General features: G+C 44.7%; 1 protein-coding gene across 2 annotated transcripts in view; it reads right to left on the reverse strand.

Annotated features, from left to right (window-relative positions):
- Nucleotides 1-25,838, reverse strand: part of Top3a (DNA topoisomerase III alpha) — a 63,731-nt gene that overhangs the window by 13,167 nt on the left and 24,726 nt on the right. The window contains exons 1-11 of one of the 2 annotated variants that reach the window (XM_028856518.2): nucleotides 24,068-24,230; nucleotides 13,886-13,945; nucleotides 11,363-11,436; nucleotides 10,458-10,533; nucleotides 7,871-7,979; nucleotides 6,975-7,118; nucleotides 6,697-6,867; nucleotides 6,333-6,433; nucleotides 4,205-4,279; nucleotides 2,606-2,688; nucleotides 704-911 (exon numbers count right to left, since the gene is read on the reverse strand). In XM_028856518.2, coding sequence (XP_028712351.1) covers nucleotides 704-911; nucleotides 2,606-2,688; nucleotides 4,205-4,279; nucleotides 6,333-6,433; nucleotides 6,697-6,867; nucleotides 6,975-7,118; nucleotides 7,871-7,979; nucleotides 10,458-10,533; nucleotides 11,363-11,436; nucleotides 13,886-13,945; nucleotides 24,068-24,172 — 1,206 coding nt within the window. In that variant the 5' untranslated portion in view covers nucleotides 24,173-24,230. Of the gene's footprint in view, nucleotides 1-703; nucleotides 912-2,605; nucleotides 2,689-4,204; nucleotides 4,280-6,332; nucleotides 6,434-6,696; nucleotides 6,868-6,974; nucleotides 7,119-7,870; nucleotides 7,980-10,457; nucleotides 10,534-11,362; nucleotides 11,437-13,885; nucleotides 13,946-24,067; nucleotides 24,231-25,838 lie in introns of those variants that run through there. The other variant, XM_037201254.1, reaches the window with a different exon arrangement.

Genomic DNA, 25,838 nt, shown 5'->3' on the forward strand with positions numbered 1-25,838 from the left:
AAGCAAGACTTAGTGAGGCTCACCAACTAAAAAAGCCCAGGAGACATTCATATATCTAAAACACGCCCCCACCCCTTCTGAGACAGGGTTTCTCTGTGTAGCCTTGGCTGTCCTGGAACTTACTCTGTAGACCAGGTTGACCTTGAATTCAGATCCACCTGCCCCTGCCTCCCAAGAGCTGGGATTAAAAGTGAGCACCACCACCACCCAGCCACAATTCCTCTTTTAAGGATTCATTTACCCATTCCATCTCCCCAGTTCAAATGTTATCATTTTAAAACAGTAAACACATAATATGCATATAAACACATGGCTTTTTGTGTAGATCTCCTGTTACTTCCTTTGAATGAATTCTGACCTCCACACATAAGCTGTGGTACGTGTGCCCCTCCCCCACAATTAATAAAAATAACTAAGACCAGGTATGGTGGCACACACTTTTAATCCCAGCACTTGGAGAGTAGAGACAGTTGGATCTCTGAGCTTGAGGTCAGCCTGGTCTACATAGTGAGACCTTGTCTTAACACAAAGGTTGGAAAAATTTAAAACAAAAACAGATTCACTGAAGGCTGCCTCTTGAAATGAATGACATTTTGATATCACTGTTTCCAGAACCCAAAGCCCACAGAGCAAAGTCCAGCCTTACTACCCACCCCTGTACCTGCACTGTGCTCCAGCAGGATTCACACGCAAAGAAACTAACCTGCAAGCCACTGGTGTATTTGGTGGGGTGAATGGGAGGGTGAGCTTGATCAGATTTGCACCCATTTCGTGGAGTGGGGCCACCTCGCTCTAGAATGTTCTGAGCAAATCCTCCCCAGTGTGGGTCCAGGGTTTGCTGTTCCACCAAGGCAACCAGGTTTAAGTCTTTGGGGAAGATGTTTGTTTCTGTTCGGGGGTAGCTGATGTACCTAAGAGAAAGGTAAACCAGAGGACATGATTAGGTCTTTTCATTGGTTTGTAACCACTGGAAGTTGTAGTCACCCACCTGACACTGCCAATGGAACCGTAAACTTCCTAACCTGGTAGTTGGAGATAAGGCCCCTTAAGGAGCAAAAAGCAGGGGGCTTTCCTGCTAGGTTACCCTGGAAACATACAGACAAGAAAGCAGAAGCATAATGTAGAATGAAGGCCTAAGACTCTGCAGTTCCTTGTGGCCTGGGCATACTACTGGCCCCTCTTAACAATCAGTCTGACAGAAGGACCATTGTGGTGAGAGCCTCAATGGACTTCACTGTTCCAGTAGCACATTCCTCTATAATTTTTAAAAATTAACTTTATTATTTTATTTATGTGCTTTACTTATATGTACACCTGTGCATCATAACTGTGCCTGGTGCTTCCAGAAGCCAGCATTGGATCCCTTGGACTTGGAGTAAGAGATGATGGTTATGAGGCATCATGTGGGTGCTGGGAATTGAACCCACGTCCTCTGCAGGAGCAGCAAATGCTCTTAACCACTGAGCCATCTCTCCAGCCTCTCTATAATTTTTCTTTCTTTCTTTTTTTTTTTTTTTTTTTTTTTGAGACAGGGTTTCTCTGTGTAGCTCTGGCTGTCCTGGAACTCACTCTGTAGACCAGGCTGGTCTCAAACTCACAGAGATCCACCTGGCTCTGCCTCCCGAGTGCTGGGATTAAAGGCCTGAGCCACCACTGCCCGGCTTAAAAGATTTTTTTAGGCTTATTTATGTTTTGTTTGCGTGTATGTATGTGCAACAGGTACATGTCTGGGGCCCTCGGAGGTCAGATGAGGGAGTCAGATCCTCCAGAATTGGAGTTACAGATGGTTTGAGCCACCAAGTGGGTACTGGAAATCAAACCTGGGTCTTCTGTAAGAGTAGCTAGTGTTCTTAACCACCAAGCCACCTGTCCAGCCCTCTACAACTTCTTAAAGTATATTAAGAATAATGTTGCCCAAGTGTTGGAAAGATGTCTCAGAGCACTGACTGTTCCTCCAGAAGACCTGGGTTCAATTCCCAGCTCACATCTATCTGTAATTCTGATCCCAGGGGATCCAATTCCTTCTTCTGGCACCAGGCACAAATGTGGTGCACAGACACACATACAAGCAAAACACTGACATGCATAAAATAAAAATGAATAACCAAGAAAACAAGAAACAATAATAACCCACTAAACTGTTCGATAGAACTGTTGACACGTGGTAGTGTCTAGCATTCTAGTATGCGTGAGGGATGACCTAGATTTAATCCTTAGTGTTAAGAAAGAAAGAAATTTATTTGAATGTTTCGTGTTTTATTTCCACATACATCTTTAAAATCTACTATGCATTTTATACTTACAATACTCAATTTGGACCACCCACCTTTCATGTTCTCAAGCAGAGGTAAGTGGATAATAAGGACACTTCACTGCTAGGGCACTCACTGTTCCCAGAGGTAGGAGGATTCTAACAGGCAAACAGCTCCTAAAGGTGCTGCTTGCTGGCTGACATTTGCCAGGACCCAGGAGAATGGCTGAGGGGCCAAGAGTAGGATTTGGCATAATGGTAGCATGCTTACCTACTGTGTGCAAGGCCCTGGATTAAATTCAGGGGAGCAGGGGAGGGGTGGTTTCAGATTGCTCTGTGAGCTCTTATACTTACCCTTGTGTATAGAGCTTTTCTGCAATCCTCATGGTTTCTTTAGCATTTATTCTCAATTTCCGAGAAGCCAGCTTCTCCAGCTCCTGTCAACAGAGATAGAAGGATGAAGCTTGTGAGCCAGAGCTCAACACAAGTGCCTAATTCATCTTCAGGCAGGTCTGGCCCTGTCACTTGAGCTACAGCCATCACGCCAAGAGGGGAAGACTGCCCAAGAGAAGACTCCTGGGATTGGTCGGCCAGGCAGATCATGACTGGTAGGGGTTCTGTTTGTTTAAAATGTATTTTTAACAACAACAACAAAACCAACCACTTAAACAAGAAAACACAAATAAGAGCATGGTGGTGCTTGGGAAGCAGAGATGGGCAGGTCTCTGTGAGATCTAGGTTAGCCCGGTCTATTGAGTTCCAGACCAGCCATGGCTACATAGTAAAACTTGTTTCAAAAAACTACAAAAACATAAATAAAAAAAAATATTTTTCTCTTTGGTTTGAAACAGTATCTCACATACTCCAAGCTGTCCTTGAACTCCTGACTCTCCTGCCTCTATCTTGCCAATGCTATCATCATGGGCATCCATCACATCTTCCTAAGGAAGCCAGTGAGTGGTTCTTCATTATAATGTGCAGCTGATACTTGCCCAAGGAGTTGGCAGGTTTATAGCACCATTCCCAGATAGTGTGTTGTTGTTGTTGTTGTTGTTGTTTCTTTCTTTTTTCTTTTTTTTTTGAGACAGTTTCTCTATACAGCCCGGGCTGTCCTGGAACTCACTCTGTAGTCTAGGCTGGCCTTGAACTCACAGAATTATGCCTGCCTCTGCCTCTCAAGTGCTGGGATTAAAGGCATTCACCACCACTGCCTGGCCCCAGATGGTGTATTTTTTTTTTTAAAGACAAGAGCTTTGTATGTAGCACAGGCTAGCCTTAGCTAGCATTGGCTTCCTTGATAGCTAGGATTACAGACAAGTGCTACCAGTCCTATTGAAATCTGTCTTTTTAAGAAGTAATCTGACAGGAGAATGAAGCTAACAAAGGCAATATGAGAACCACACTTAAGAGAACATGACTCAACTCTCAAAAATTTCCACTAGACACTGAAAAACATCCTTTGAGGCTTTCTAATACCGTAAGCTGTTCTTTTCTATTGACAATCTGACAAAGGCAGGGCATGGTGGTGCATGACTTGAATCCCACACTCAGGAGGCAGAGGCAGGCAGATCTTTGAGTTCAAGGCCAGCCTGGTCTACATAGTGAGCTCCAGGACAGTTAGGACCCCGTTAGAGGCCTCATCTAAAAAAAAATCAAAATAAATAAACAAAAATTTAAAAAATGACCAATAAGACATCAAAATTATGTGATTATATAAAGATTGCATTATTGATCGCTTGTGTTCCTCTTTTGGTTTCAATACCTTATATAACAGTTGTATTAAGAGGCCGAGCTAACTCAGGTCTTCCGAGTGTTTTTCTGTGTGGCCTTGAGATTTGAATGATATTCCTTCCTTCCACTAGGCCATCGGCCATGCAAAACTGTAGCCCCAACAACAGAAAGTAACTGTTCCTTAGAGCCTGGAGTAGCAGGAACAACCTATCTGGAACATACCACAGTGTCCAAAGCTTGAGGTCTCCACTTGCTCTTTGGCTTAGACCTGACCTCGACCACAGTTGCTGTGGGATCCTAGAAAATCAAGCACACAAAGCCCACATTTGCCTAGAGTATATCACCTCAAGGCCCCATGCTACAGCCCTTGATCAGGGGAGCATCCCATATAATATCACGCATAGTTGAAACTGGATACCATTGCTTCCTTCCCACTCAAGCCAAGACTTGAAAGACATTTTCACAAGTCTGTAAGTGGTCTAGAACTGATGAAATTCCATAGTCTGTGATCTGAGTCAAGTCTTCAACCTACACATGCTCCTGTTACATTTTTTTCTTTTTTAAATTCAGGATAATAGGGCTGGAGTATAAGTCAGGGGCAGAGGACTTGCCTAGCATGCATAAGGCCCAGGGTTCCAACCTTAGCATCACACACCTTCATACTTGATATATAAACAGCAAAAGTTATATAATACAAACTGCAAAACTTTCAAAGACACTGTGAATGGACATAAACTTAAATGGTTTCCTAAAGAGATTTGTATATCACAATCCAAATTTCTCTTTCACAAGAGTGGGACCAGCTGCTCTTCCCAAGAAGCTCAAAGTCTGTCACTTGCCACTTAGTTGGCATAATGGCCAAACAGAAGTGCAATAGATGTTTATGATCACACTAATTTATTATAGGCACGTGTGTGTGTGTGGGGGCGGGGGGCAACTTGTGCATGCCGTAAGCATATGTGAAGGCTAGAGGACAACTTGTAGGAAGTGGTTTCTTCTTTCCACTATGTGGGTCCTAGGAATAGAGCTCAGTTGCTCAAATGTCACCCTCACATCTTCTAGAATAAACAGTTCCCACACTACCCCAAGGTCACCTTCTATGACTTTCTCTATAAACAATTTCTGTCCTGGCAATATCGTTTTCCAAAATTCCCTACTTCATGTGTGACTTGCACTTCCTCGTGTGACCAATGGAAGGAGGTTGGGCCAAATGTTTAAATTCCTTCCCAGATCCAGGGGTCCAGCTATAAATGGGCTTAGAAGACTCATCCTAATCTCTGTTGAAAGTATATATTTCAGCGATCTACTTCTAAAATTTCTGACTTTATCTAAAAGTTCTACTTAATTTTCTTTTTTTTTTTTTGAGACTTGGTTTCGTGTAGCCCAGGTTAGACTCAAACTCAGCAGGAGGTGAGCTGATCCTCCTGCTTCTACCTTCCAAGTGCATGCACTGTTATACCCAGCTTTCCTTGCTGTTGATCAGGACCCACCACTGCCTCCCTCACAAATCAGGCATTCCCTACTGCAGCCTCTCCCTTAGGACAAAGATCTTACTAGTTCCTGTTCTGACTGTTAGAACACAGGCCTCAGAGAAATCCCAGACTCCCCAGGAACCACCTTTGAATCATGACCCCACTTGTGCTGTGGAATACCTCCTCCGTCCAAAACAAAACAAAATACTAACCTGTAAGAATCAGAAACAGCCCTTTGTTTCCAGAATCCAAGACTTTCCTTTAAGATTCTGTCATGCTGCTTACAGTCTGTTACTAAATCTCTTCTAATGCTGTCCCATTTTATGAGCATCATTAAGGCTGGCCCTAGTCATTGCCTATATCTCTAATAAAGCTCATTCTAAGGTAATTTCGTGTCAGTATCTGGCTATGAAGCAGCATCAATTTCTAACACTTGCACAACACAGGGTCTCACTACATAGACAATGCTGGCCTTGAACCTACCTCAGCCTCCTTAGGGCTGGGATTACAAGCACACACCATCATAATTGACCACTTTACACAGGTTTAGTGCTGTTTTCATATCATGCTGGTTCCTAAAAAAGTGATGTGGGCATGTGCATGCACGCAAGCAAGCAAGCAAGCAAGCACGCACGCACATACACACACACAGACTCACATGTGGCACACAGACAGCAGTCTTGAGGAGTTGGTTTTCTCCTTCCACCATCTGGTTCCTGAGGGTTTAATTCAGGTTTTCAGGCTCGGCAGCAGGCACTGAGCCATCTTGCAGGCCCTGGGGGTATAAACTCTAAGCCAACATGCAAGCACAGTCCAGCGGGAAACAGCAGGAAAGAGTTGCTGGGAGTATGTACAGCGCTTCTCAAAGAGCTCCTTACCTCCATACAGAGCTGATAAAGGACAAGACAGGCTGTGTGGTTAAAGAGACGGTATCTTTTCCAGTTGAACTCCACGGTCCCATCTTTGTGGTCATGAGTTACTGTATTGGAGAGACAAACAGAGCTGTCTCAGAGAAGCCACCATATGACAGACTGGAAATGATACATTCCAGGGAAAAATCAAAGCCCTTCATTCAGGGAGGAGTTCCGGACAGTAAGGGCCCTTTCGGTACACTCTGACACTATGACAGGGCAGGGTGACGGGCAGCAAGGCCGAAGGAACCATCACCAAACCTTCACCAAGATCTGCAGCCCCTTGTCTTCCGGGGCCTGCAGACCCCAGAGAAGAACCTCAGGGCTTTACCTTTAATTCTGTGGAAGACTTCTGGCACAAAAGCCTGAATGGCTTTGAACCTCTCCACCACAAACCCCAGCGTTGGGAACTGGCAACTGCCATAGCTGATGAGCTGCTCTGCCAGAACCTCAGGGAAAATCCGCTGGAGCCGCAGGGTCTGGAACCGTGTGAAGGCAGCGCCTACAAATGGAGGGAACAAGAGAGCATGAACCATAAAGTTACTTTTGGTCCCAGGACCCACGGCAAGGTGCCACTCGGGCAACGGGCAGTCCCATCTAGCTCCTCACCGATCCTCAGGTCCAGCTCTTGCCTCACGTCCACGGCATCACTTACTCTCTGGTCAGGCTCAGTTAGGTTTTCACAGGCTGCCCTGACGGCGCGGGGCGTGATCTCAGAGAAACGGGCTCTCAACACCTGTAGATTGGGCTTGACTGTAGGAGAGAAGGAAGCAGACGCCACACTTAATCAAAAGTGCAGCAGCACAAAAGCAACCGCTCTTCTTCTTTTTCCTCCAGACAGGGTTTTCTCTGTGCAGCCCCGGCTGTCCTGGGACTTGCTCTGTAGACCAGGCTGGCCTCGAACTCAGAGATCCACCTGCCTTTGCCTCCCGAGCGCTAGGATCAAAGATACTTTTGGTGAACTTTTTGAGACTTAAATCTTTTTTTTTGGTTTTCGAGACAGGGTTTCTCTGTGTAGCTTTGCGCCTTTCCTGGGACTCACTTGGTAGCCCAGGCTGGCCTCGAACTCACAGAGATCCGCCTGGCTCTGCCTCCCAGAGTGCTGGGATTAAAGGCGTGCGCCACCACCGCCCGGCCGAGACTTAAATCTTACTTGGATCTTTTGGCTTAAATTTAGGGAAAAAACAACTTGAACAGTTAAAAGATCTCTTAAAATTTTATTTTAGGAAGCCGGGCAGTGGTGGCACATACCTTTAATCCCAGCACTTGGGAGGCAGAGGCAGGTGGATCTCTGAGAGGACAGCCTGGTTTATAGAGCGAGTTCCAGGACTGTTGCACAGAGAAACCCTGTCTCCAAAACCAAAATATATATATGTATATTATTTTTAATGATAAGTATGTGTGTGTGCACGGCTCTGTGTATGACTCAGGGAGGACCGTGTATGGAGGAACTTGGCCATAGTCCTCTTAACAAGCCCCAAGCAGACACTCAGCAGCAGACTCACCAGCCTTGCATACATGGATAATCTCAAATCCGATGTTTTCACCTTCTCTGTCACAGTCAGTCCAGATCACCAGTGCCTGACAATGCTGGGTCTCTCGTTCCAGAGTCCTCTGAAATTACAAGGCGAAAGAGCAGTCAGCAGGGAAATTACTGGGCTCCTTTTCACTAAAGAATCTGATTTAGGAGGCTGGAGAGATGGCTCCGTGGCTGTTCTTCCAGAGGAACACGTGGCAGCTCACAGCCACCTGTTCCAGGGGATCTGACCCTCCTCTAGCCTCGGGGCAGCAGACATGCATGTGGTGCACAGACAAGCATGCAGGCAAATACCTATACACATAAAACAAAACTAAGTTAAATTTAAAGAAAGAAACCTGACTTAGCTAGGCAACATAGCTCATGTCTGTAACCCCAGCACTGGATTGCACTGAGGTAGACCACTGTGAGTTTCTGGTTAGCCTGGGCTACAGAGTGAAACCCTGCTTCAAAAGTAAAACAAAACCCAACCAACCAAAGAAACAAACAAAAAACTCAAACAGAAACAAAAACAAAACAACAGAGTCCATGAAGAAATGGGACTGAGGATCAGCACTGGTCTTGGTGTATTCAAACTTTGGGGGAGGTGGGGGCACAGAGCAGAGAAAATTGCTCATGATATGTATGGTGTCTGCTACAATCCCAGACCTGGGTATATATAGAAGATGGAGGGTTTCCCACAACTTCATCAGTATGATAAAATCAAAACTCAGCTGTGACACACTTCTACCATCAGTTCTGATCAAGTTTCAGAGTAAGTTCCTTCCTAACCTCCTCCCCAGACAAGGCAGCTTAGGCTGGTCCAGCACTGGCCTCATAATTGAGGATGATCTTCAACTCTAGCTCCTTCTGTTTCCGTCTCCCCCTTGCTGGGGTTACCGGCGTGTGCTATTACACCTGGTTTATGGAGCATGAAGACTAACCCAGGGCTTCTTACATACTGGGAAAGTATTCTAAAAAATGAGCTACATTCTCAGGCCTGTTCCCTGAGTTTCACAATAATAAAACTTTCCCAGTTAGAACTAAGTGCCTTGAACTGGTAATTTACCCTCCCACCCCCATTATTATTATTATTGTTACTGTGTGGGAGGGCAGGTGGATGCCACACAACAACTTTGTGGAATCAGTTCTGTCCTTTCACCTTAAAAAATATTTAAAATTTTTTATTATTTTTAATTATGTGTATGTATGTGTTGGTGTGTGGAGTATGTGTATTTGAAGGCAATGTCGGAAGGGGCTGAAGTATTGGATCTCCTAGAACTGGAATTTCAGGTGGTTGTGTGCTGCCTGAAGTGTGAGTTGTGTGTACTCTTAACCACAGAGCCATCTCTCCAGCCTGTTTTTTTTTTTAATATATTTTTCATTTGTGTATATGTGCGTTTCTGTGTGAGTATATACACAGGTGTGGGGGTGCCTTCGGAGTTTAGAAGAGGATGTTAGATCCCTTGGAGCTGGAGTTACAAGCATTGGAGAGCAGCCCCACCCGGATGCTGGGGACTGAACTTGGGAACTTTGGAAGAACAGGAAACACTTTTCAGCACTGAGCCAAATCAAGCTCTTTCCATCTCTACATTGGTTCTTAGCAGTGAACACAGGCCACGAGGCTTTTGCTGACCTGACAGTTTTCTTTCCTGTTCTTTTCCTTTTTAAAGACAGGGTTTCTCTGTGTATTCCTAGCTGCCTAGAACTCACTCTGTAGCCCAGGCTGGCCTCAAATTCACAGAGATCTGCCTGTCTCTGCCTCCCGAGTGCTGGGACTAACGGTGTGCACCACCACTGCCTGGCTGACAGTTTTCCTTTCTGAGACAGGGTCTCAGTATGGAGTCCTGGTTAACCTGGTACTTGCTATTTAGACTGAGAGGTCTACCTGCCTCTGCTTCATAACAATTTACTTTTAAACAACCAATTATACTTTGTACTTTTTTTCAAGACAAGGTCTTGCTAAGTAGTCCTCACTGGCCTTGAACTGGCAATGATCTTCCTGCCTCTCCCTTGGAAGGAAGAGATGTGGGTCCATATTATTCCATCTTACTTTGAAGCTTTTAGAGTTTACCTAAGGGTGAGATGGGGGCTAGAATTAATTATTGAGTAACATTTATTCCTTGAATTTCATTTTAAAAGTTCCTTGGGTTCTTACTTAGGTAGCTCATGCCTGTCATCCCAGCACTTTGTGAGAAGAGACAGGAGTATCTGTGCACGGTGAGGCCAACCTGGGCTACATGGCAACACCATGTCTTCAAAACAAAATGAAACACTTCATTTATACAATGGGTGGAAAAACATTTTAAAGTCATGATACTGGTTGGGCATGGCGGTGTACACCTTTAATCCAGCAGAGGCAGGTGGATCTCTACGAGTTTGGGGCTAGTCTGGTCTACATACTGTACTCAGGCCAACCAAGGTTACATAGTGAGACTCTATCTCAAAAAAATCAACAATTAATTATGATACTGAGGTTGGTGGGAAATTCCAATGCATCGAAATGAAGAAATCATTCAGTTCAATGACTTGCAGTTGTTTTAATCTCAGTGTCACATATCTTCCAAAGATCTTACCTTGATGTCTATAAAATTTTCTGGGCAGTACTTTTCAATTTCTGCTTCAAAGAGGACTAGGGGGTTGCAGCTGTGCCTAGAATAGAAACAAAAACACAAAGCCTTCACCAACAAGGGACAGAGAACCCTACGTCAGGAATGTATAACTCCAGCAGGTGCACAGGCTGCCCTTTCCTAGGAAATGGCCTAGAGAGCTGGCGACAGAGATGCTACTCAGAAGGCAAATAGAAGAACCACTAGATCCCAGGGATTCAAAGCCAGCCTGAGCAGACCATGACTCAAAAACAAAAACAAAAACAAAACAACCAAACCAGAACCAAAGAAATAAGGCTGGGCAAGGTAGCATGTGCCAGACATCCAGTACTTGGAAATATTAGTCAGAAAGACTGTAGATAGATCATGTCTCAAAAGAGAGGAAAGGAAAAGTGATCAAAGGATTAAAAGTAAAGCTATGAGTTTCTGCATAACACACTGTCCACTCTCCCAAGAAGATTAACAGGAGATGCAGACAAGAAACTCGGGAGTCAGGCCAGGCAGATCTCTGTGAGTTCAAGGCCAGCCTGGTCTACAGAGTGAGATCCAGGACAGGCACCAAAACTACACAGAGAAACCCTGTCTCAAAAAACAAAAACAAAAACAAAAAAGAAACTCAGCCCATTCATGCACATCTGCAATGGAATAAATGCAATCCGGACTTCACTGAAGGGTCTACTTAGGGGAACACATCAAAGTGGGTATTTATTCTAAAGGTATGATAAAACTTATAGCAGATCATATAACCCTAGGTAATTTTAGAATTACAAATTAGTATTTACAAATTATTATAAATGACATGGTAACATCAACATGCTTCAAAATCCCTGTAATATTTTTCACAACTTACTTCCCATACTAATTTTACTGACCATTTCCGAAACTTCATCTGGAAATCATGAGCCAGCAAATGTCCAGAGACTGAAGTCATTATCATAGTAACATTCTGAGTAACAACAAAACGAAAGTTAGTCTTTCTGTAGTTGCACTTTGCCAATCATTCAATGGAAAGAAGAACAATGAACAGACCTCAGGACAAACACAGCTGACGGAGAAGAAAGGACCACAAACTTAACTGCAAAGCCAAAATCACAACCATGGGGCACAACCACCATTAACCCCCTCCCTCTGACCACAAACTTAGAGATCCACCCACCCCTGTCTCCAACTGCTGAGATTAAAGGTGCGGGTCACAATGCCCCACTACCATTGTTTATTTTTAAAAAATGTGTTTATTTTACTTTATGTGTATGGATTATTTTGCCTGTATGTATGTGCACCATGTTCATGGAGGTCAGAAGAGGGTAGCAGATCCCTAGAACTAGAGTTTAGGATGGTTGTGTGGGTGCTGGGAACAGAACCTGGGTCCTCTGCAAGAGCATCAAGCGCTCTTAACGGCTGAGCCACCTCTCCAGCCCCAATAATCACCGTTCTAATATCAGTTCCATGATGCCTTTTGGATCATTTAAGATTTCCTCAGGACGCCAGGCATGGTGGCACATGCTTTTGATCCTAGCACTTGGGAGGTAGAGGAAGGTATATCTCTTTGTGTTCCAGGCCACCAGGACTACATAGTAAGATTGGGGAAAAAAAAATCTCAGGGACAAGAGAGTTGTAACTCTCATTGAGTGGTTAAGTACTCAGTTTGAGGCCCCATGTTCCTTCCCCAACACAACATTTTGGAATGTGTGTAGTAGACAGATGAGGTCTTCAAAGTACTGTATATTAGCTTCTTTCTTGCTAAACAGTGGAGACAGGACCAAAGTCTACTGAAAAGATATCTCCCTATGTTATAAAATTATCAGAAATGGGGATACATAGCATAGTTGGTAGAGTGCTGGCCTAGCATGCGTGAAGCCCAGAGCCCAGTCTCCAGCACTGTATAAACCAGACACGAAGGTGTATGTGTGTACTCTCCAGCACTTAGGAGGCAGTGGCAGAATGATCTGTAATTCAAGCCAATCTTCAATTACATAGACTACATTATCACCTGTAACCACAGACCACATATAAATATATGGTTTTTCCAAGACAAGGTTTCTCTGTGCCCTGGAACTCACTTTGTAGACCAGGCTGGCCTCGAACTTACAGAGATCCACCTGCCTCTGTCTCTAGATGCTGGGATTAAAGGCATGAGCCATTGCCACTGCTGCCGCCACCACCACTACCTGCTGGACCTTTATAACTTAGGTAAAATACAAGCGATTTAGAGAGGATCTAGGGATCTGCAAGGACATGTTAGCTTTTTTTCCTTTACTTATTCATATTTATTTATTTTAATTAACTTATTCATTTACTATGTGGAGGTGAAGACAAGTGTTAGCAGTTGGTTTTCTCTCTCTAAAATGTGGGTTCCAGAAGTTGAATTCAAGTCATCAAGCTTGAAAGCAAGAGTCTTTACCTGCTGAGTCATCTTCTAGCCCCTTTCATTTTTTTGAAACAGGGTCTCACTACATAGCCCTGGTGTTCTGGCTAAATTTATGTCAGCTTGACACAAGCTAGAGTCATATGAAAGGAGAGAACCTCAATTGAGAGAATGCCTCCATAAGATCCAGCTATTGCCAGGCGGTAGTGGTGCACACCTTTAATCCCAGCACTTGGGAGGCAGAGGCATGCAGATCTCTGAATTGAGGCCAGCCTGGTCTACAGAGTGAGTTCTAGAATAGCCAGGGCTACACAGAGAAACCCTATCTCAAAAAAAAAAAAAAAATGATGAGAGAGGGCCCAGTCCATTGTGGTGGGGCCACCCTTGGGCTAGTAGTCCTGGGTTCTATAAGAAAGCAGACTGAGCAACCTATGAGGAACAAGCCAATGAGCAGCATCCCTCCATGGACACTGCATCAGCTTCTGCCTCCAGGTTCCTGCCCTGTTTCAGTTCCTGCCCTTACTTCTTTTGATGATAAACTGTGATATGGATCTTGGAGGTGGTGGCACACACCTTAAATCGGATCTCTGTGAGCTTGAGGCCAGCCTGGTCTACAAAGAGAGTTCCAGGACAGCCAAAACTGTTACACAGAGAAACCCTATCTGAAAAAACCCAAATAACAACAAACCCAAACAACAACAGCAAACTGTGATGTGGAAGCAAAACCTGAATAAACCCTTTATCAGTTGCTTCGGTCATGGTGTTTCATCAGCAATAGTTACCCTAAGACTTGGTTGCAACTTAAAAATAACCCTCCTGCCTCAGCTTCCCAAATGCTAGGATTATGATGGTCTGTGGTTACAGGTGATAACATAGTCTATGTAACTGAAGACAAGTGTTAGCAGTTGGTTTTCTCCCTCTACAATGTGGGTTCCAGAAGTTGAATTCTGGGCTAGAAACAGGGTCAAAAGACTAACCACCATGTCAGTCTTACATGTCAGCTTTATGACGGAAGCACGTTAGTACCTACCTGTCCATACAGATGATAGTCAAATTCATAAATCTTGTTGAATTTAGAAAAGCCTTCTTTCTGTAAAGCACAAGAAAAATATGTAAAAATTTCAAATCATATTAAAAAAAAACAACAACAAATGACTCCTCAACATAAAGAATGAGTAATACCCACAGAATGGGAGAAGAGGAAACTAAAAAAAGCAAGTGCAACTTGACACACAAGCATTTAAGAGGCTATGAGTTAAATGAGCTTGAAGCCTGCCTGGGCTACAGAGGCCAAATTTAAACAAACAAACAAACAAAAATACTATTTCCTAATCATAAAGATTAAGCAGGTTGGGCTGTAGCTCAATAAAAGACAGTTTGCCTCCAGTGCACAAAGCCATAGGTTCAATCACCAGTTGTGTGTGGTGGCACATGACTTCAATCCCAGCACTCAGGAGGCAGAGGCACAAGCCAGCCTGGTCTATATAGTGAGTTCTAGGACACCAAGGGCTACATAGGGAGACTCTGTCTCAAATGAAAAAGAAAAAAGAAAAAGAAAACTAGGCTAAATAATCAAGATCATTTATTAATATAGCTACCAAGCATTAAATCTATGGAGTCTGTATGCTAGAAGGTAAATTCTGAATCAAGCCAACAATGCAGATGAGTAAGTAAGATGCAAGGTCACGTGACAAATCAATGGCAAATCTTGTCCCCCTGTTCCTTCCTCTCTCTACATTTTTGCTATTTCAAGGTTATACAACCAATAAACCAAAAAACTTGTAACTCATGTTACTGACTTTTCTGAACCTCAATTTACGCCTAAATAAAGTCGTTTTTGAGGCTCCTTCAGATTCTGAAAACCCATTCTTCAGCTACAGTTAGGGAGGAACAAGACCTGTTCAGTACCAAACTCCCCTCCTCAGCCATCAACCAGTCAGCTGCAGCAGCTTACACCTGCTGTATGGACACAGAATACAGCAGGAAGGCTGGCTGCCTGGAGACTGGCACACTCAGGGGCCCAGAAGGAACACAACAGAAGACTGTCCTTCAGCCTCAAAGAGACACATTTCCTGTGTGGAACACTAGGTAAATTGGTCTTGGAGGCAAAATGGTACATGTGTTTTTTTTTTTTTTTTTCTTTTTGGTGTGCTGGGAATGGAACCAGGACTTGAAGCATACATGGCCATACTCTCAAACCTGTAAGGGCAATCCCCTCCACCCCCATCCCCCCACTCCTACAAGACAGGGTTTCTCTGTGTAGCTTTGGTGCCTGTCCTGGAACTCACTTTGTAGACCAGGCTGGCCTCAAACACACAGAGATCCGCCTGGCTCTGCCTCCTGAATGCTGGGATTAAAAATGTGTGCCACCATTGCTCGGCCAGGGAAAATTTTGAAAGGGAAATCACCACTATCTGATAACTACGAATACAATGTTGACTAACTCTAGGAAAAGGCTGGGTAGCCTAGGCTTATAATCCCAGATACTTATAAAGCCTAGGTAGTAGGATTGAAAGTTAAGGCAGTCCTGGGCAACCTAGTGAGCCTGTCTCAAGGTAAAAAGTTTAAAAAACACTGGGTGTTTGACTGGGCATAGTCAGTCAGTAAAGTGTTTGCCATACCAACCACGACGAACTGAGTTTGGATCCCCAGCACCAAAGTCCCCAGCTGGGTGCTGGTGTAGTGCCCCTGTGACCCTGACCCTGGGGAGAGGGAAGCAGAGACAGGAGGATCCCTAGAATTTTCTGGCCAGCTAGTCTAGTCAAGGGTGGGTTCCAGGTTCAATGAGAGACATGTCAAAAAAAAAAAAAAAAAAAAAAAAAAAAAAAAAAAAAAAAGCCGGGCGGTGGTGGCGCACGCCTTTAATCCCAGCACTCGGGAGGCAGAGGCAGGCGGATCTCAGTGAGTTCGAGGCCAGCCTGGGCTACCAAGTGAGCTCCAGGAAAGGCACAAAGCTACACAGAGAAACCCTGTCTCGAAAAACCAAAAAAAAAAAAAAAAAAAAAAAAAAAAAAAAAAAAAAAAAACCAAGGTGAAAAGCAATAAATGAAAACATCAGACATCATCCTCTAGTCTCCATGTGCACACACGTTTGCACATACAAAATGTAGTAGTTTGGGGCTGGAGAGATGGCTCATAGGTTAAGAACACTGGCTGTTCTTCCAGAGGTCCTGAGTCCAATTCCCAGCACCCATACGGTGACTCACAACCATCTGTAATGAGATCTGGCTCCCTCTTCTGGCCTTCAGGGATACATGCAAATAGAACACTGTATACATAATAAATAAATAAATAAATCTTTAAAAAAACAACCAAACAAAAAAACAACCAAACCAAATGTAGTGGTTTGAGTGAGAATGGCCCCATAGACACATATATTTTAATGATTAGTCACCAGGGAGTAGAACTCTTTGAAAAGATTAGGGGGTGTGACCTTGTTGGGGGAAGTGTGTCAATAAGGGCTTAGAGAGTTTCTGAGGTCCAGTCTCTCTCTGCCTGCTGCCTATAGATAAGGATGTAAAGCTCTCAGCTACTGCTTCATACATGCCTGCCTGTGCGCTATCATGCTCCCAACCATAATAATGGACTAACCCTCTGAAACTGTAAGTAAGCCCCCAATTAAATGCTTTCTTGTATAAGAGTTGCCTTAGTCATGGTGTCTCTTCACAGCAATAGAACAGTGACTAAGACACACACACACACACACACACACACACACACACACACACACACATGCATGCACGCATGTAGGCACGCACTCATGCATGTACTCAAACCCCAAACACAATAAAAATGCTGGGTGGGGTGATACACACCTTTAAACCCAAACTTTGAGATGTGGAGATGGAAGGATCATTAATTTAAGGTTATCTTTAACTATATAATGAGTGCAATGCCAACCTGGTTACATGAAACCTGGGCTTAAAAGAAAAATAATAAATAAAAAAAAAAAAACCTCAAACTAAGAAAAACAACCAAAAAAGGAAATCATGTAATAGAATAGTTTCTGACTCCTCTTTACTGTTTTTCTATAACAATTTGGTCTCAATCATTCGTTCTTTTTTTTTTCTTTTATGTATGTGAATGGAGGAGGAAGAGGAGGGCTGGGTGGTGGCGCACGCCTTTAATCCCAGTACTCGGAGGCAGAGGCAGGTGGATCTCTGAGTTCAAGGCCAATCTGGACTACAGAGTGAGTTCCAGGACATCCAGAGCTACACAGAGAAACCCTGTCTCCAAAAACCTGGAAAAAAAAAGAAAAGAAAAGAAAAAGAAATAGTAGTAGTCAGAGGCTGGAAAGATGGCTCAGCAGTTAAGAGCACTGGCTGCTCTTACAGAGGACACAGGTTCAATTCCTAGCACCAACATGGTGGATTAAAACCATCTGTAACTCCAGTTCCCAGGGATCTGACACTCTTTTCTGACCTCTGTGGGCACCAAGCACACGTGTGGTACAGACATACATAAAGGCAAAACACTCATACACATACAATTTAAAAATCAAAAGAATAAATCTCTTCTTTAATCAATGAGATCAAGAGTCCTCAAAAGGTAACCCTGATATTAATAGCTATCTAGTAAACTTTTTTTTTAAAGACAAGAGACTCCTATAGCATAGGTTGGCCTCAAACTTCTGTAGTCAAGAATGACTTTGAACTTACCCACCTTGTCAGTGCTGGGATAACAGGTGTGCATCACCATGCCTTGTCTACTCTAGTAAACTAGCATAAAGAATATACTTTATGGCTGGGTGGAGGTGGTGTATTCCCTTATTTCCAGCACTTGAAAAACAAGAACAAAAAGATATACTTTATGATTCCATTACTAGGTTCCTTTTTTGTTGTTGTTTGTTTGTTTTTTGAGACAGAGTTTCTGTATATAACAGCTTTAGCTGACCTGGAACTTGCTTTGTAGACCAGGCTAGCCTCAAACTCAGAGATCTACCTGCTGCTGCCTCAGAAGTGCTGAGATTAAAGGTGTGCAATACCCAGCCTCCACTCCCTTTTTCAAATCTGTTTCAAAGCTGTTATAAAGCTGCCACGAGCACAACTTCATTTTGAGTTGTATGTATGCCTAAGTCTTAACTACTCCATTAGAGTTTAAATTCTCTTAAAGACAGGGATCCTGTCCCACGCTGACCATCAACAGGCTGTTCCAGGGAGAAAAACCAAACGAGATTTAGCCAGAGTTCTTAGAGAGGTAGTATATTATAGAATAGATGGACAAACAGCTAGATAACTAAACTCACTGATGACAGAGAGGTGAGAACAAAAGAGATAAAAAGGTTGAAAAGAGGAGAGAATGGGTGGGGAGGATGCCTGGGAAACACCACAAAAGAGACTACATTAGGATGAATTGGGCTGGAGAGATGGTTCAGTGGCTAAGAGCACTGGCAACTCTTCTGGAGAACCCAGGTTCATTTCCCAGCACCATACAGAGGCTCACATCTGTCTGCAGCTCCAGACCCAGAGGATTTGAGCCCTTTTCTGGCCTCCATGGGCACTAGGCACACACATAGTACACTTACATACATGCAGGCAGAAAACCCACACACATCAAAATTTTAAATTAAAACCAGAAAAGATGAAAAGTAAAAGCCAGGTGTGGTGATGGCTTTAACCCCATCACTCATGAGTAGAGCCAGGTGGGTCTCTGTGGGTTTTGAGTCCAGCCTGGTCTTCACAAAGAATAAGTTCCAGGTCAGCCAGAGCTACATAGTGAGACTGTCTCAAGAAAAAAACAAAAAGGGCTGGAGAGATGGTTCAGAGGTTAAGAGAACTGGCTGTTCTTCCAGAGGTCTTGAGTTCAATTCCCAGCAACCACATGGTGGCTCACAATCATCTGTAATGAGCTCTGGTACCCTCTTCTAGCCTGCAGGGATACATGCAGGTAGAACACTGTATACATAATAAATAAATCTTAAAAAAAATTTATATATATATATATATATATGAAAGACAGATGATGTAACAGGGTTAGTCGCCAGCACCTCCACTGGATGGCCTACAACAACCTGCATCTGCATCTCCAGGGGAGCTGAACACTCTTCTGAACTCTTCCAAGACAGGGTTTCTCTGTGTAGCTTTAGAGCCTGTCCTGGAACTCGCTCTGTAGACCAGGCTGGCCTTGAACTCACAGAAATCCGCCTGTCTCTGCCTCCCGAGTGCTGGGATTAAAGGGAGCACCACCACCACTGCCCAGCTTTCTGAACTCTTCAGGCACCTCCACTCTCACATGCACAAGCTTGCATGCAGACATATATATACACACAAGTCAATCAGCAGATGGCACCAAATGGAAAACAACATTTGCTTAGCCACTAGACAAGGTACATGCACCTTCAAAGTATTCATTTCTTTTTTTTTTTTTTTTGGTTTTTTGAGACAGGGTTTCTCTGTGCAGCTTTGCGCCTTTCCTGGAACTCACTTGGTAGCCCAGGCTGGCCTCGAACTCACAGGGATCCGCCTGCCTCTGCCTCCCGAGTGCTGGGATTAAAGGCGTGCGCCACCACCACCTGGCTCAAAGTATTCATTTCTTTATGGTGCATGCTAAGCATGCTCAGAAGCATTTCTTTCCATCACTTTTACTCTTTATATATGTTTTATGATTTTGAGCTAAATGCTCAAAATGTATCTATCTTTTCTTTTTAAAGTATGGTCTTAAATTGAGCATATGAAGTAATACACTCTAAGTGAACGTGGTTAAAAATGGGCTGACCCCTACATGAGGTTCCCTAAGTAAAACCCCATGCTTCCTTTGTTTAAGAAGAGCACTGTACTGTGTGCTCTTGTCTGCTGTAAGCAATAAATGTCTCCACCCCACCCCCACTCTGACTACACTTACTGTTGGCTTTGTGTTCACCAAGATTCAAGATTTCAAACTTGTGTTCAGTTATAATTCCAAGTGGAACCCACATTTGCAAAATTATGGTCAACTTTTACTTTATTTAAAATTTCTTTTTGACTTATTTTTGTTCTATACATACGTATGTTTTGCCTACATGTATGTCTATGTACCATGTACACCCAGTGTCCATGGGAGGCAGAAGAGAACATCCGATTTCCCGGTTGTTGTGAACTGTCATATGGGTACTGGGCGTCAAACCCAGGTCCTCTATAAGAGTGGCCAGTGTTCTCAAGTGCTGAGCATCCCTCCAGCCCCATCTCTCCAGCCCCATCTCTCCAGCCCCACCCTGCTTCCCCTGCATCACTACAAAACTACCCAGCGTTCAGAACTCTGGCTCCTCCCATGAGAGCTCGGTGCTGTCTTTCCATCTCCTGCCTCTTACTCTTCAAATACTCGGCTGCCAGTGACTTTATGAAACCCAAGAGTTTCAACACTCTTGCCACTCACTAATCTCCCTGGGGGTGGTGCAAGGGCTTAGCAGGTTAAAGTGCTGGCCATGGAAACCTCACAACCCAGAGTTGGACACTTGGAACCAACCTAAGGATGGAAGGAGAACACTGGCTCCACAAAGTCGTCCCCGATCCCCACACACCTGATGTGGCAAGCACTCCCCCTTCCTCATATATACACACACACTAAGAACAGCAAAATAATACAAAAAACCTTACCAGACTTTTCTCAATTGGTGCAGAAAAAGCACCTTGCTAGAATTCAATACCCTTTCCCAATTCAATTAAGAGTAGAAATATCTTCAACATTAATAAAGCTAACACATGTCAGAGTGAAAGGATGAAAACTCTCCCGTTAAGATCAGTAACAGTTCCAGGACAGTTACACAGATAAACCCTGTCTCAAAAAAAGAAGGGAAAAGAAAAAAAGAAACAAAAGAAAGAAAAAATCAGTAACAACACTAGTACCATTCTTGGTCCTGCTTTTCAACACTATCCTAGAATACTGGCAAGACAAAGAAATACAGGACAACAAGACTGGAAAAGAAAAATTTATGGACAACACGACTGTTTCACTATGTAGCCTAGCTTGCCTGGGACTCAGAGATCCCCTTTCCTCTGCCTCCTGAGTGCTGGAATTAGACAGGCACCACTACTCCCAGCTTAACATGATCTCCGTGTAGTCCTGGCTGTCCTGGATCTCGCTCTGTAGACCAGGCTGGCCACAAACTCAGAGATCCACCTGCCTCTGCCTCCTGAGAGCTGGGTTTAAAGGCGTGTGTCACCACTTCTCGGCAACATGATCTTTTTTAAGACACGGTTTCAGAGGCTGCACTGGCTGTCCTCAAACTCATAGAAATCTATTTGTCTCTGCCTCTGAGTGCTGGGATTAAAGGCTTGAACCAACACATCTGCCCAACATGATCTTTTATATGTGGAAAAAGTCCTAAAGAGATAACAAAAAGCTGATTAGTGGTAATAAACAAACCCAGCAAAGTTGCAGGATACATGTTCAACAGAAAAATCATTACTGTGAACTGGCCATGGTACATACTCCAGCCAGTGACTTTATGAAACCCAAGAGTTTCAACACTCTTGCCACTCACTAATCTCCCTGGGGTGGTGCAAGGGCTTAGCAGGTTAAAGTGCTGGCCATGGACTCCCAGAGTTCAAGAGAATGGCATTATTTGCTTTAGGCTGAGGTTTTTGTAGCTAAGGACAGGGAGCAGGGGAGAGAGAGAGATTTACTTGAGGACGAAGGAGGAAGTCAGCTGTTTTCCTTAGATAAACGGTTTGTCTGTTGTCTTTTTTTTTTTTTTGCCATCACTGGGTGTCTGGAGTTGGGCCAGCGGCCTTCTGCAATCCTCAAATACCTGCTTTCTGGAACTTTGAGCTCAGTTTCAAGACCTTACTTTTTTGGGAGGGGGGTTGGGATAGGGGGAATTCATGTTTCAGTTTGAAAGAAATGTCTCACAGCAAGCTTAAGTGTGTTAAGTATGGGTAGTATAACCATTATACTACCTGGTTCCAGAGGTAAGTTGTCTCTTTAAAGGAGTGACACTGTTTGCTCTGTCACACTCACCACCATTAACCTGCTGCTGTTACTGAAAGGAAAAGTACTGGCTCAGGACCCCCAGGAGCCATGCTCGCCATGCTCACCATGCTCGCCAGGCTCGAGCTGACCAGAGTTCCTTCAGCTACTGTTATTGTTAGTGGGGGGTTGGATTTTTAAGTACGCTTTCATTCAGGTAGCTGAGGCTAACCATAAAGTTGCTAGGTAGTGGAGTCTGGCCATAAATTCTTTTTTCTTTCTCTCCTTGAGTGCCTAGGTCCTATGCCCTGCTCACGCATAATCAGAACTACAACCCACCTCTTTGGCATTAAATAACTGCTCTAGCTATTTGAGGTCATCTTTTATTTCTTCTTACAAACTTATAAAAATCCTCAAAATGTGGCTGACCAGGGAACAAGACTGAGCTCCGTAATGATTGATCCCTTCTTTCTCTACCTCACCCCCATTCTCCCTACATAATCTGCTAGCTGGAGATGAGATGGACGACTGTCTTCTAAGATTACCAGCTCTCTGAATAAAGCACTGTTTTAAAGATTCCGTTTCTATGTACACATTGGTATCTGCAAAGAAGCAACAAACTGTTATTCCGGCTTTGGCATTCTGGTTACAGTAGATGCCTTCTACTGCCAGGATGATACATTATTAACAATCCCTGGCTCAAGCTGGGTGGCGGTGGTGGTGGTGGTGGTGGTGCACCCCTTTAATCCTAACACTTGGGAGGCAGAGGCAGGTGGATCTCTGTGAGTTCAAGGCCATCCTGGTCTACAGATCAAGTTCCAGGACAGCTAGGACTGTTACACAGAGAAACCCTGTCTTGAAAAATCAGAAAAAAAGAAAATCCCTGGCTTGGAGGTTAAGAGCACTCATTGCTCTTCCAGAGGTTCTGAGTTCAATTCCCACCAACCACATGGTGGCTCACAAACATCTATAATGAGATCTGGCACCTCTATACTGGCCTGCAGGCAGAACACTGAATACATAATAAATAAATAAATCTTAAAAAAAAAAAAAAAAAGAGAAAGAAAGAAAGAAAAAGAATCCCTGGCTTGGTCTACATAGTGAGTTCCAGGACAGCCAGGACTACACCACAGAGACACCAGTCTTGAAAAAACAAAACAAAACAAAACAAAAAACCCCCAAACAAACAAAAAATAAGGAAAAGAAACAGAGACAGAGACAGGGAGAAGAGTATCCCAGGCCTAGTGGGGAGAAGTATGTGTGTGTGCGTGTGCGTGTGTGTGTGTGTGTGAAGATTACTTAAAATAGACATTTAAGGGGCTGGAGAGATGGCTCAATGGTTAAGAGCACTTGTTGCTCTTCCAGAGACCAGGGTTTGATTTCCAGCACCCACATGGTGGCTCACAACCGTTTGTACTTTCAGTTCTAGGGGATCTGATGCCTACTTCTGGTCTCCATGGGCATATATGTGGTACACAGGCATACATGCAGGCAAAACACTCATAGAACACCCCCTCTCCCCCAAAAAAAGACATTTAAGCAGTGGTTAGGCTGGATGTGAAACATAATCGCAGTACTTGGAAGGCAGAAGCAAACAGATCTCTTGTTTGTTCCAGGCCAGCCTGGTCTGCTTAGCCAGAGCTACATAGTGAGACCCCGTCTCAAAAAGAGAAGAAATTACTTTCAGGATATTCCACACTTTAAAGAGGTAAAGTTGAGGGCCAGCGCCCACACAACCTTGGCTCCCCTCCCACTATTTCAGAACTGGCAGCAGAGGTCAAGAGAAAGGAAGAGCTCATAGGAAGGCCCTCCAACTGAGTGATAATGCAACACTTCTTGGGGCTCTACCCTTTTCATTTCCCCCTTTTCCTCTGTCAAGAGACAGTCGTATCTCTTGTGCATCTTGGAATCAGTCTACAGGAGTCGTAAATGACTTTCCCTTAGTGTTACTACCGAAACATAAAGTAAGGATCATAAGTCAGGTTGGAACGCCAAGTTTAAGGAGTTTGTACGGGTTTTCTACTCAACTGAACTTCAGACTCACCAAAAAAAGAATGTTAAAATACATGTTTGCTCACAATCGCTCCAGAACTAAAGAAGAACCATCGCCCACAGGTATTTGAGACGATCAGACAGAGACGATGGGCAAAGATCTATTAAATGCCCTTACAGGCCTACATTTAAAGCGCCTGCAGTCCGGGGAGAGAGCGGATGGGAGGGGGCCTCTGCCAGGCTGTAGGCGGAGTCGCAGTCGCCTCGGATTGGGTACCCAACGACAAGGTCTCACTTTTGTGGCGTTCCTCAAGGAAGCGAACGAAATGCTTCTTACCCGCCGCATACGACCATTGGACAGCAAGTCGGCGATCCCCTTGGCAGCGTCGTTTTTCTCCGCCACACAGAGAACTTTTCGTACTCCTCGGAAGGCCACTTCCATGGCAGCGCGGGACAAGGCACGGCCTCCAGGCCGTCGCTGCCACTGGAACGCTAAGAGAGTGACTGGAAGATCATTACCTAGGCCCTGCGCCAGCAGCCACTCCACGGTGCCCCGTACATACCGGGCAACCGGAGGAGAAGCCACGAGGCACCCCTCCGAAAGCCCCTTAATAATGCACCTTCCCCAGGCCACGGCTGCCCTCGGCGTGGAATCTCACCCCCAGAGTCCCGCTTAAACTCCCGCTCACAGGCAACTTCCGCTAGCCGAGCAGTCGCAAACTACAACTCCCAGAATGCTTCTGCCCGGCACGCTCACCCAACACCGTTTCTCCTCTCCCTTCCACCCTACGGTAATCCTACTTTCCCTTTCTTTAGGACAGTGATTGGTTAATGGTCTTGTCCTCAGGAAGGACTGATGGACAGCGCCTCTTAAAAAGAGCACTTACTCGGAAGTCAGGGTGAGCGTTTCCGGGTCACGCGACGCTGACGCTGGGAGTCATGTGATACCAAGATGGTGGTGCCGCGGTAGCTTCCCAGGGACAGTACAGTCCTAGAGCCGCGACAGTTTCTGCCTTAGGTCGTGGGAGGCTCATTTAACTGACTGTTCGGCCGCCCGTGACCAGGACTAAGGACCTGATCGGAGCTGGGGCTGTTGATGTCATTGGTAGGTGCCGGGAGTGCTGGTGACCTCGTTCAGAAGCCTTGCGCCGGCCGGGAAACAGAGCGGCTCGCCTCCTCCGTCATCTGGGCTTGCAGCTTTGGAGTTCATGAGGCTTCCCAGGGCTTCCAGGTCCCAGATCCTGCTAATCTTCTGGAATTTGAATTTTTGGTGTGTGAGAGGGAGCTTAGGACCCTTGGAAGAGCAAAGAAGGCCGCAAGAGCTTCGCTTCCTCATCCAGAGGCCGGACTTCCCGCCGACTAACTCCGCATTATTTTCTATTTCCTCTCAATGTTCTCTCCGTTTTTCAGGAAATATGATCAGCGCCCCTGATGTGGTGCTTTCACCAAGGAAGACGAGTACGAGGAGGAGCCTTATAATGAGCCCGCCTTGCCGGAGGAGTACTCAGTACCTCTCTTCCCCTATGCCAGCCAGGGGGCTAACCCCTGGTCTAAACTGTCCGGGCCAAGTTCTCCAGGGACTTCATTCTTATTTCCGAGTTCTCTGAGCAGGTGGGCCCCAGCCCTTGCTGACCATCCCCAATGATACCAAAGTTTTCGGCACTTTTGATCTCAATACTTCTCCTTGCGGATCATGTCAGTGGATTACCAGGCTTCATTCGTGGGTCATCCTCCTGGTTCTGCCTACCCCAAGTTGAACTTTGTGGAGGACTCCAAGGTGTACTGGGAGACTCTAAGAAGGGGCCTTTGCATATGTGCACCACCTACTTTGTATGACCTGGAGCCCGTGGCTTTTGTGAGGCCCTTTTGTATGGCTTAATATCTCTGCAGACCAGCATAAGATCATGCAGCAATTCCAGGAGCTTTCAGCTGAATTTTCCAAAGCATCTGAGTGCTTGAAGATGGGTAACAGGAAGGCATTTGCTGGGGAACTTGAAAAAAAGCTGAAAGACTTGGACTACACGAGGACAGTGCTGCACACGGAAACTGAGATCCAAAAGAAAGCCAACGACAAAGGCTTTTATACATCTCAAGCAATCGAGAAAGCC

The sequence above is a fragment of the Peromyscus leucopus genome, chromosome 8b (genome assembly GCF_004664715.2).
Source record: "Peromyscus leucopus breed LL Stock chromosome 8b, UCI_PerLeu_2.1, whole genome shotgun sequence".
In the NCBI taxonomy this organism is placed as follows: domain Eukaryota; kingdom Metazoa; phylum Chordata; class Mammalia; order Rodentia; family Cricetidae; genus Peromyscus; species Peromyscus leucopus.